The 12,027-nt window shown below is 51.6% G+C and overlaps 1 protein-coding gene across 1 annotated transcript in view; it reads left to right on the top strand.

Moving 5' to 3' along the window:
* Positions 1–223: 223 nt before the first annotated feature.
* The window catches only part of Asb2 (ankyrin repeat and SOCS box containing 2), a 48,659-nt gene continuing 36,855 nt past the window's right edge, over positions 224–12,027 (top strand). Inside the window, exon 1 of the mRNA XM_076551297.1 lies at positions 224–511. Coding sequence (XP_076407412.1) covers positions 265–511 — 247 coding nt within the window. The 5' untranslated portion in view covers positions 224–264. The remainder of the gene's footprint in view (positions 512–12,027) is intronic.

Raw genomic sequence — 12,027 nt, 5'->3', positions numbered from 1 at the left:
AGATGTACAGAGGGGAAGAAAAGTAAAAAAGCCCTGAGGTGAAAGGTAGATAAAGAGAAACAGGTTTTAAGTTAAAAGAGATAGCTAGAAACTAGCCATTTAAAACTAATAAAAAGTCTCTGTGTTACGAATTGAGAACTGGTTGGTGGCCCAAAAGAAAAAGCCTGGTCCAGTGAGGGTTGGTGAGAAAATATCTTCTCCACTCTTGTCTCTTCCAGCTTAACAGACCATACATCACAGCCCAGGGATTCCCACACCTGTCAGATGGCAGAGGCGTCCCCAGGAGCAGCCTGGGCTCTGAATCCCTGGAAGGAGGGCCTGCTGGCTAGTCAAGGAGAGACCACATGTGGAAACTTTCAAGAGTTAAACCTCGCACAGCGCTGGCACCATGGTGTGTCTTGGAGTACATTTGTCCCCGCGGCCAATCTTGATGAGTTCAGAAGTGCTGACCTTTGCTTCTGCCTCTGCCACTCACTCTCTGAGTGTTGTCAGCAGCCTGAGCACCGAACAGGTAAACTGAGGCCTAGAGTACGTGACTAGGAGGTGACTCCAAAGTCAGTTTACTGCCCATGGAAGGACTGCAGGTTTTCCCAATTCAGCCCTCCAGGTTCCTAGTGTGCCACACCACTGCCAATGGCTAGGACCTGCATCTGGGACTGTCTTTATAATCCCAGGGCATTTGGGGGGCTGGCTAGGCTACTGGGGAGATATTCTGGCCAGTCTCCTTACTCCCCAGCTTCCTTATTCCCCACCCCCACCATCAGGCCATGGATTTTGTCCCCAGGAAAGCCTTCCACTGCCCTAACCTGAGAAATAAGCCACTATCAGGTCCCAGAGAACCCCAGGACGAGGCCCACTCAGTACCTGCGGCTCCATCCAGCACTTCTCACCCCACCCCTACCCTAAACCTCTCCATCCCAGAGGCTGGGCTTCCTTCCCCAGCTTCTGAGTCCTATCTAATCCAGCCATTCCAGCCATGAACTCTCGGGGGCGCTCTCTCCCCTGGGCTCCTCTCTCAGTCCCCTTGCTCTCTCTTCCTCTTCTCTCACACTTTTCATCCTCCCTCACTCTCCCCATCCCTCTTCTCTCTTGGCTCTGTTCAGTCAGGACCCTTCCAGATGCCTCTGGCTGTACTCTCCCTCACACCTACAACAAAACCCTCTCCTCATCCATCCCTAGGAGCGGCCATGTTCTCACTGTCATTCAGCCACCCAAACTGTCTGTGAGTTGCAGAGGCTTGGGCTGCTGGAACTACCTGTTCTATAACCAGGGTCACAGCAGTTTCCTGTGATCTAAGAGCTCCTTGTACATCAGTCAGGGGCCCTGAAAATAGGATTTCAAATGAAAAATACTGGCTACCCAGGTAGGCGGGGATTTCAGACAAGTAATGCAACTTCAGGGATATATTTATGCTGCAAATAGTGCTTATCTGGAATTAAAACTTAACGAGGCATTCTGTACCTTTTCTGATGGTCCTCCCTCAAGATTCAGTAGGCACAAACAAGCAACAGAAGAGAAGTTACTGGAAAGATAGGTTAATGAGTAGGGCTCAGGGTTCTGAGAGAGGGTGGTATCACCCCAGGGCCAGAGTTGTTGAGGGAGAGACTACTGGGAATCTGCCCAGCTGGAGCTGTAGCCAGGATAGACTCATCCATGGACACAGCCAGGTTAGACTCATCCACTGACCCAGCTCAAAGCAGAAGAGGAACTAGAGAGAAACAGCCTGGCATGGCCTCATCACTCCCACCAGTGCTCCCTGTTGGTTGAATCCAGAGAGCAGGAAGCCTGGAGATGCCTTGGGCAGCATTAGGAGAGGCCAAGTCTGGGCCTGGCAGCTTCTGGGGACTAGCACAGTCTAGAAGAGTAAGCTAGCTTGCTTAATCCTCCTTGGGTTCTGTCCCCTGATACTTACACCTGCTGGGCCAGGTGAAGACCGTGAGTCTCATGTCACATGCAGCCTGAGATCCACCCGTGTGTCTGCCCATCAAGATGCCCAGAGTCAAGGCCGGTAGATATTGCCAGATTCCAGAGAACCTCCAGTCCCTCCAAGGTCTTGCTTGAGTCCCCTGAGCTGATCTAGTTCTCTCGTTCTTTTGTCCCGAAGTTTCTCCTGAGATTTCTAGCATCCCCTCAGGGCCCGTCTCCTCCCAGCGTACCCCCTGCTCTAGCTGCTGTCTCCGCACAGACTGTCCCCACCCCACAAGTCCCCCAAACCCTTATCTAACAGGTCACAGCAGGCAGACCACCCCTCTGCCTCTGAGTCCAGGAGAGCCGTGTACTAGACAGCAGAAAGTAAAAAAGAGATTCACTCTTCTTAGCTTCCTCCTTGCCTCTCAAGCCCGGAGTGATTGCAGAGCCCTGACCCAGCATTCCCAACAGCCTCCTTGGGATGCAGCCCAAGTCTGGGCATGACTGCGGTGCCCACGTGGCCTCTCAGGTCTACATCTGCCTCCCTTCTCCCACCTTCTGGCTACACCCAACCCCAAGAGGCACCCAGGAACTCCACGGTGCAGCGATGGGAACAGCCTAGAGCCCACAAGCTGGAATAACCCACTTGTGCCAAGAATTATCTGCCAAGGTTAGGACAGCCTGTGAGAAACCATCCAGTCCCCTTCCCCAGCCCTTCCATCCTTTCCCTGGTCCTTCTGCACCCCCCCTCTCCATCTTCCTCACTTCCACCATCCCTTTCTCCTGCCCCCATCCCCCTTCCTTCACCCTCCTAGTGGACCCCTCGCCTCCCCTCCTTTCTCCTCCTTGTCCCCATCCCTCCTTCCATTTGCCTCTGCTCTCTGTGGGGTTGGGTAGGAACAACATCCCAGCAGCTGACACCGCTTCTGGCTCCCAGTAGGGCTCGTGACATTTGACTTACGCTTTGAGGATAAAAATAATAATAGCTACATTCATTGGGTGCTAGCCTCAAGTAGTCATTGCCCTGGATGGCCTCATTGGGCCCATGGGCAATAAGGGGCAGGCGGGTGGGGCAAGGGTGCAGGCTCAGAGGAAGTCATTACATTGACCCAGAGGCCTCCAAGGCCCCTGTAATCAGCTGGAATCTGCTTCCGTCAGCAGCCTTTTCTTCCAGGCACAGTGGTCCCTGTGCCCGACAGATACCTAGGTCAGAAACCAGGCCACGGGACACTGGGGCCAAGACATGATCCAGGGCGTGTGGCACAACAGGTAATTGATCCTGCTGGGGCGGGAGAGACACTAAAGATAGAGCCAGGGCCCCGAGGGCAGGACATAGAACAAGCAGCCAGCTGGGCAGCCAGGAAGGTCCCGGAACAGGCCCTGCACCAACTCAGCGTCAGCTCTGCTCCCTGGAACCTGTCTGACAGCTCTCTTGTATTTCAGGACAGCCATCCTCTTAAGTATGCCCCAGATGTCACCATGCCAGGACTTGTGTGCCTGGTCACATGCTATGCAGGGCCAGGCCAGGGACTATGACAGTGCAGTTTGGGGAGGAGGTTGAGTTGTGTGGCATGAAGAAAAGTGTGAGGGAGAGGAGGGTGGAAAGGAGGAGAGAAAGACACTCGCAGCATCCCGGCTCTGCCATCAGCTGGTTGAGCTGGAAACAGTCAGGGAGGCAGAGCCTCTGTGGCACCCCAGCCTGGGCTGTCAAGTGCACAGATCACCTCTGCCCTGGGGAGGGGGAAGCAACATGAGTCCTCTCTCCGACCATAGGTCCTGAACTTTAACTGGGTCGTGCTCGAGACCACACGTGCACAAGTGGGCAAGAGTGCCAGGATGTAGGGGTACAGGGCACATGCAATGCCACCCGAGCCTCGCTCAGTGATAGTTGTGGAATGAGGAGCAATAATCTGCCATCCCAGCATTCAAAAGTAATATTCTAAAACAAAATACCCTGACCTTTAGTTTCCATTTTCCAAATGGTCAGGGAGCCTCGATTCGATTGCTCACTGTCATACTTAGAATGTTGATTGTTGTGAATGTGGGCATAGCAGTAGGTGGCTGCTTAGCTGTCCTCTGAGGCCCCCAGTTCAGGACCAGTTCTGGTTTTGATCTGTGGCACTGGGATGGAGTATGGTGGGTAAGCTCTCTACTACACGGTCGCTTTTTTGTTGTTGTTGTTGTTGTTGTTTGTTTGTTTGTTTGTTTGTTTTTTCGAGACAGGGTTTCTCTGTGTAGCTTTGCGCCTTTCCTGGAACTCACTTGGTAGCCCAGGCTGGCCTCAGACTCACAGAGATCCGCCTGGCTCTGCCTCCCAAGTGCTGGGATTAAAGGCGTGTGCCATCACCGCCCAGTCACAGTCGCTTGTTTAGTCCTGAAAGGTATAGCCCAGGCTGGCTTTGAATTCATGATCCTCCTGCCTCATCCTCTGTAGCGCTTGTCTACAAGTCTGCACCGCCATGACCCCCACCCATAGTTTATATTCTGAAAAGCTGAATGTAGACCTTCTATCAATCCTCAGGACTCCCCGATGGGGGAAGGTCTGAGGAGAATCATACAGAACTTTCCTGAAAGGCTAAGCCTGGCACCTGGGTTAGGCCGGAGTAGTTCATGATGGGTCAGGAGCTTCACATGCTATGTTGCTCTAACTTTGTCCATCCTACATGGGCATGCAGCTGACCACTCATGTATGTCCCCCACCCCCCACACCAGGAGAGAGAGAGAGAGAACTGATACTTTTAGAGAACAAGGGACTTGGTCAGAGGCTTACTATTTCACAGCTTGTTCCTTCACCCCTGCCCTCTCCTGTACACTAGAGGCTCCGGCTAGCTTTTTGTTTCCTCCTGAAGAATGGAAAGTCCGTGCTCGAGGTATGTCAGCCAGGCTTGCTCAGCACTCATAGTCATGTGTCTGATGGGGCCTGAGCCCAGCGAGGCTGAGACATATTTGGGTCCCCCCTCCTGTTCTGAGGAAGAAAGATCCCCACCTTCATGATGATCACTGCTGGTTGGCTGGTTGGTCCTTCCATGTTGCCCTCATGCCGCTGGTAACCTTTAGAGCTGGTTTACAAGCCTGTCCATGAGTGTCCCAGTTATGTAAGAGTCACAGGACTTGGAGAATGCAAGCACTCAGCACTAATCTTTTTTCTAAAGGGTGAGCATGTACACACATATATTATACATGTATAATATAATAACAAATCATATGTAGATTATACACACATACTATATACATATGTATAAATATATATGGAATGCTTAAGGGCACTGTATATGTAAAATTTAAATCCTGCACTCTTCCTGTAAGCTGTGGGCACTATCATTCCCCCCCACTTTTGTAAATTAGGAAACCAAGGCTTGGAGAGTTGTTGATGGTCACACAGCTAGCCAGAACTGGATCTGGCAGGTAACTTCAGGGGTTGTGGCTCTGAGGCACTGGGCTCCACAGGAACACCAACAACCCTCACCTCACAAATGAATCTGCTGGGAATGGCCCCAAGACTGACTGACTGTGGGACACAAGGTCCAATGACATCGACACTCAGATTGTCTGGACTTAAAGGTGCTGTGGATATCGCTCTATATAAATAAAATGCTGATTGGCCAGCAGCCAGGCAGAGAGTGTAGGAGGGACAAGCAGAGAAGCAAATTCTGGGAACAGGAAGGCTGAGGCAGAGAGACACTGCCAGCCACCACCATGAGAAGATGTTAAGATACTGGTAAGCCACGAGCCACGTGGCAACTTTTAGAGGAATAGAAATGGGTTAATTTAAGATAGAAGAACTAGATAACAAGAAACCTGCCACAGCCATACAGTTTGTAAGCAATATAAGTCTCTGTGTGTTTACTTGTTTGGGTCTGATCGGCTGCGAGACTGGCAGGTGAGAGAGATTTTTCCTGACTGTGGGCCAGGCAGGACTCGAGAAAACTCCAGCTACAAATGGCGCCCAACAAGTTGTCAAGAATTTCCACCTAAAACCTGAGAAGATTCTAAAATGGAGCTAAAAACAGCTTCCTAGTTGTCTCTTTCAAGTTAGTGGCAGCCTGCGGGTTTGAGCTACTATGGCGGGCTCCTGGCATGTGAACTTGACCTGCATGCAGTATGGCAGGAAGGAGGTGTCTCCAAGCCGCACATTATGCTGATGCTGTGTGGTGGATTTAGGCTTTGCTAGTTAAAAGAAAAAAAAAAAAAAAGAGGTTTCTGGGCTACATGCTGCTTTGATAAAAGCATAGACACACTGTTTCTAAGAGTTGATGGCTCCCAGAGCTGGTGGAAAACATACTACCACCATGTTGGGAAGCTGAGGTGGGTGGAGCCAGCAGCCATAGCAGCCATTTCAGTCTTAGAAATGCTGCAGTTTAAAGCAATAGGTTCACAATAAGACAGATTCAGATGGAATAGTTTACAATGTGTGTAAAAATACACATAGGCTTGAAAGAGAGAAAAATAAATACATTCAGTTATATAAACAAATAGTTTTTAAAAATAAAGTCTTTAAAGAGACAGTAAAGGTAAGTTCAACTGTGGGCCAGGCAGGACTCGAGAAAACTCCAGCTACATAAAGGTAGCCAATTGTCATCTACAACATGGACACGCCCAAGTGTTTCCAGATGTGGAAGTACGGACTGTCTTGGCCTTGCTGTGTGGTCAGGGTCCTGCCCATTTGCTCAACTCTGGTCTCTGAGTCTGCAGCACAGTGGTTTATCTAAGAGTGTTAGGAGCACCCAGCAGAGGACTGGAACTGAGACTCCCAACAGGAGCTGGGGATTCCTCTGACTTTACAGTGTCCCTTCCTCAGAACAAGGGTGTGCTTCCTTGTAGAATGGAGGCCTCAAGTCTGGGGCTCCTCATGGCTTGGTCTGGAAGGTCCTCAGAGGGCCTGGGTTCCTCTCCTGTGACTTTAGGATGGCAGCATCTCCCTCATAGCACCAGAAGGGTCCAAAATGGAAGCATCTTGTTCCATTCCTTTCCATGTGTAGAGAAAAGGATACAGCCCACCCTTGGGACATCAAAATTTCTGGCCCTTCCCTAGGTTCCAAGCCCAACTTCATACCCACGACCCAGCATCCTCAGCCCAGCAAGCCCAGAGCCTTCCACAGCAGGTCATGTCTGTCTGGCACTCTACGGTGGGCGCTGCTGCATCTCTGGCCCCGTAGGCTCCCTGGGGCGCAAGATTGAGGGTGGAAGCTGAAACCCACAGCAGCTGCCCTACGGCTGGCTGTCCCTGCAGAGATGCCAAATGAGTGACAGCTGCATGTTCAGAACTTGGTCCCTGCAAGCATGACTCCATGGTCGCTGGCTAGATCTCTGACATCCCCCCTCCCCCCGCCCCGAGTTATACAGGAATGGCAGAGGATGTTCCCATGTAGCTAAGCAGTGTTGGCAGGAGCTGCTGTGTCCAGCAGGACCAGTAGGGTCCCACACAGCCTACCTAGTCCCAGGGGAAGGAGCTGGGTCTGCACATTCTGCTCTTGCTTGAGGTCCCTCCCTCCAGCTGGCGAGCAATAGCAGGCTCGCAGCTCTGCTTGGAACGTATTTATGTGTGTGGGAAACCTGTTCCCAGCAGCTAGCTCAGGCCTGTGGGCTGCTCAGGGTTTAATTTTGTCCTTGAGTTCCCCAGGGTGGCTCAGGCATCGTGAGATAAACCTCACAGGGGGCCAAGTGACTTGGCCAGCTGTAAGGACCAGCAGCCCCTGGAATAACTCAGTCCCTGACGGTCTTCGCCCTCTGCTCCCAGAGCAGTGGGAGATGACGTCTCTTCTGCAGGTGGCTGTGGGAAGAAGAAATGTGCGCAGACCGTTGCCTGCTCAGCCCTGAGGGCAACTTGAGCTCTGAGATCTTGCCGAATCCCCCAACAGTCAAAGGGATCATCTCACCTCTACTCTCAGAAGACAAGGCTGCAGTTGGGGCCCCAAGCTAAGAACGGGCTAGGGTTATCTGCCACCAGGGCTCACGTTGGAAACTGGGAATGCAGTGGGCCTTTTCTGCAGCAGGGTGGTCCTGTCTAAGGCTAGTCTAGTATACTCCTGAGCAGCTGGGGGAAAGGGGACATCATAGTGTTACTTTGGTAGCCCGTCAGCGGGGAAAGTGGGCTCCCTCTCTGGAGTTCACCTTGACCTCTGAGGACCCTGGTGCTCCCTCCTTCAGCCCCTCTCACTGTGCCCCCTCCCCCCTCCCAGGACTGAGCTCTTTCCTGATCTCCCTTCTAAACATGCCTAGAGCCAGGCTCGGGCTCTTGTTTGTTTTTCTCTTCCTCTCCGTTATATGAAACCAAAATAAATTTCTATCGAGGTAGTGAGGGCCGAGGCCAGATCATCGGGCTACAGGGTGCTTAATTTAGCTGTGATGTTCCACTCTGGGGCCAACGTCATCTTTGAGCCTTGGCGCGGTCACAGCCCAGTTCTCATGGCCCCTGGCTGGCTCTTTTTCCCTGCATGTTGGCTCCTTCCATTCTTCCTGGAACAGGGGTCCTGGCAGAAAAAGGGGGGTGGTTTTAAATTTCATTGCTTTTTTGGGTCCTGCTGGCGAAATCCCGCATTTTCCATGGGAGTCCTGGGGCCTTCTAGAGACCTTCCTCCTCCTACAGGCTGACTCGCCTATGATTTCCGCATCTGTTCCAATTCCACCCCTTTGTGGGCTCTGAAAGATAGTTGCTAGAGCTACTCCTGGATATTACTTGACGTTGGGGACCATGGAATGCTCCAGAAATCACTAGTCCAGGCCATCAGATGCTCATTATGATTACTCATCAGGGACACACAGTTTAAAACGGCTACCCAACACCATTAATGCCCACAGAAATGGCTAATACTCAGCGACCGGAAAGCCCACAGGCTGGACCAGGGTATGGAGTGATGAACTAGTACCAACACTCGAAGGTCCAAGTCAGCTCAACTTGAGAGCCCTGGGTTGGGAGCTGAGAGAGGCAGTACTCAGGCCCGGCTCCAGAGCATACTTCTTCCTGTTGAGCCGTACTTCCTGTCTTCCATATTGAGGCAGGTACCCAAACCTGCCCATGTCACAGGAGTGTCTCTGCTGTAGGACACAGGCATCTGATCCCATGGGCCAGTTTTCAGTGTGTGCATTGTTATGTCCTTCTTTGCCGAGTGAGCTCAGAGGAGTCACAGCACCTTGCTGGGTCTCAGCTGGGACCCAAGGACTCTGGGTACCATACCCAAGAGGCCGTGCAGTCGGAGAGGTTACAATACCCCCTAAGACCAGGGAGCTTCGGCTCTGCCGAGAACTGTGACACGATTGAGAAAGACATCCCACCGTGAACAGGCAAAGAAAGTGAAATTGAATCCTGGTTTTTGTTAGTCTTTTTGAGACAGACTTTTGCAGCCTGCACCTTTACCTGCTGGTGCATCTTGATGGCCCACCCAATGCATTGTACATACATATGAAACTCTCAAAAGCGAAGAAGAAAATGCTTTCAACTTTGAAGCTAGATATTCAGTAGATATTTGAAGCTGGTCCTGCATATTAGAGGCCTCGGGCCCAGAGACGTGAAAATACCATCTCATTCTATCGCATGATTTTGTTTGTTTTGGATTCTTGTTATGGGTTTGTTGTTGTTTGGTTTTGTTTTTTAGATAGGGTCTCACTCAGTAGTCCTGGCAGTCCTGGAACTCACTCTGTAGACCAGTCTGGCCTTGAGCCCATAAAGATCCACCTGCCCCTGCCTCTGGGGTGCTGGGATTAAAGGTGCACCACCACACCTGGCCCATCTCATGATTTTAATGATCAGGAGGGGGTGAAAGGTCAGCCTAGGTGGCTTATCTCTGGCATTTGTGATCCTTGATATGGAGGCTATGTATGGGTATGTTTCTAGAATGACCTAGGTGGGAGCTAGAGATGAGGGAGATGCAGTACTTGTTGGGGAGGGAGGAGGGACCACTTTTAAAACTGGTCCTCACTGTCTGCGGCTATCATCTTCCCAGTCCACTCTCCCTCAGTGCTTCTTCTGCCTGGGCCCCTGGTTGTGGCAGGCAGGGGCAGCCTCACAACATGGTAACTACAAATTGTCCCCTGTGTAGCCTTGGAGGTCTCTAGACATCACTTCCTCTGCTTCCTATTGCTAAGTACATGGCTAAGGACGCTGGAGATTCAAAAGACAAGAGGAAATAGCCTCCTCTCTTAGAATCCCTATTCCAGAAAGGGAGATACTCTTTCCCAGACCTGGGGGTAGTAGGTCCCTTCTGTGGCTGACTCTATCCACGGTGGCCTGATGCTGTGTGCTCACTGGTCTGTTGGCTCATGCCCTGCTCTGTGTCCCTTTGGGGCTCCACCCCACAGCATCCAGTTCTGGATAGCTGGTGTCTCTAAATGTTAGCCTTGGCCACCTGCTGCATGCCCATCACTGAGCCTTGATTTTCTCAAGGGTCTTATGTAGAACCCTTTATGTACCCTCCCTCATTCAGTCCATCTTCCTGCTCCCCCCTTTGGGCTCTCCTTACACACCCTGCTCTCTCCCTGGCTTTTTATTCTCTTTTCCCAACGCTGTGTCTTTGTGTTCTCCTCTGTCTTGTCTTCCTGCGTCTCCCTCCTCTCTAGCGCCTGCCTGAGCAGTTCTAGAAACATATCCATATATGGCCTCCATGTCAAGGCTTACAAATGATGACATCACGTGAGGGCTGAAGCCCTCCCGAGATGCTCTCTGGAGCGGGAGCCTGTCCCCTGTGCCCCTAGAGGAGTGGAAGGCGGGACTGCAGCTTCCTCGGTTCAATCTTCAGAAGGGAAATCTGAGAGTCATAACATCTTATAGCTTGGCTTGACATCGCGGTCATGCGGTGGGCCCGAAATAAACTCCCTGCTTCAAAGGAGAGTGTTTCAGAACTGCCTGGCACAGCAGCTGGAAGCTCAGGGCCAGCACAGGAGGCAAACTCAGGGAGCATGTTCTGAGTTCAGACAGTCGAGAAAATCTCTTTGTGGCCCAGACCCGTGTCCCCGTCACAGAGCCTTGCAGGTAATGCATGCTTTCGACTTGGTCACAGAGACTTTAAAAAGAATTGCTGGGCGGGCTGGGACCTGCAGCTTCAGGATTCACCGAGACCTGTAGCCAAACTGTGCCATGCTTCTCCCTCTGCTCCCTCTCTCCAGCTCTGCACATACCGGAGACTTTGGGTCTGGTGCATGATACCAGGGAGTCATGCATGATAGCTATTCTTCTGGAGGACTCCGGCTTAGAGTGTCACTGTTGTGTGTTTCTTAACATGGACATGTGAAAGGAGTGAGCAATGATGCTGTTATTGGGTCCATAGGGTCTCCGGTAATGTCTGTGTTAGACAGGTGACTTCTGAACATGCTTCCAGGCAGAGAAAACGGTAGATGTTTTCCTGCAAGAGGACTTCAGCGTCTGCTGCACGAAGAGGGCTGTGCATGAACAGTAATGTAAAGTTGATAACAACCCAGGTGACGTGGGCTCTGCCTGCCCTTTCTGGAGGGTTAGGAGAGGGTGTGAAATGAGAAATGCTACCTAGATGAGACTAAAAAAAAAATCTGTGGGAGGCAGTGATGCAAAAATATCTCATGCATACATGCATGCGCACACACCATATCTGAATAAGCACTGGTCTTGGAAAGAACAGATGGAATGTTATCACAGTGAGCAAGGGGTCTCTGGGTGGAGGAAGAGCTGGGCAAAGGGAGATGAGATGTGGGAAGGACAGGGCTGCTGAGGGAAAGACTCCCTGGGATGGGAAGGAGAGTGAAGCCCCAGTGGAGGCTGAATGGAGGAGTGCTCACTCCAGGACCTGGGTGGGGGTTGGGGGTGGAACACACTGGAAAAGTGTATGAGCAGAGGGGAGGCAGGTGGGTGGATTTTATCCCAGGCTATAATTTGCGAAGCCAGGGAGATGGGCTGATATGAACAGGCTAGTGACATCGAGGGACAATGGAGGTCAAAGTAGGACAAAGCCCTACTTGGGGCAAGAAAGCTCTCCTTCTGCAGGGAGTTCTTGTGAGGCAAGGTTTGAGGGAATTCACAGGAGCTTAGGCAGGCTGCCACACCAGCCCCCAGCTACAGCCTGACCCTAGCCAAAGCAGTTGTTAATTCCACTCTTGTTCAAAACACGGGCGCATGCCCACTAAAAGGAACCATCTCATATTTCTGGTCCCTTC

Source organism: Peromyscus maniculatus, chromosome 14, assembly GCF_049852395.1.
Source record: "Peromyscus maniculatus bairdii isolate BWxNUB_F1_BW_parent chromosome 14, HU_Pman_BW_mat_3.1, whole genome shotgun sequence".
Lineage (NCBI taxonomy): Eukaryota > Metazoa > Chordata > Mammalia > Rodentia > Cricetidae > Peromyscus > Peromyscus maniculatus.
The sequence above is the reverse complement of the archived record's forward strand: the minus strand, read 5'-3'. Positions and strand labels throughout refer to the sequence as shown.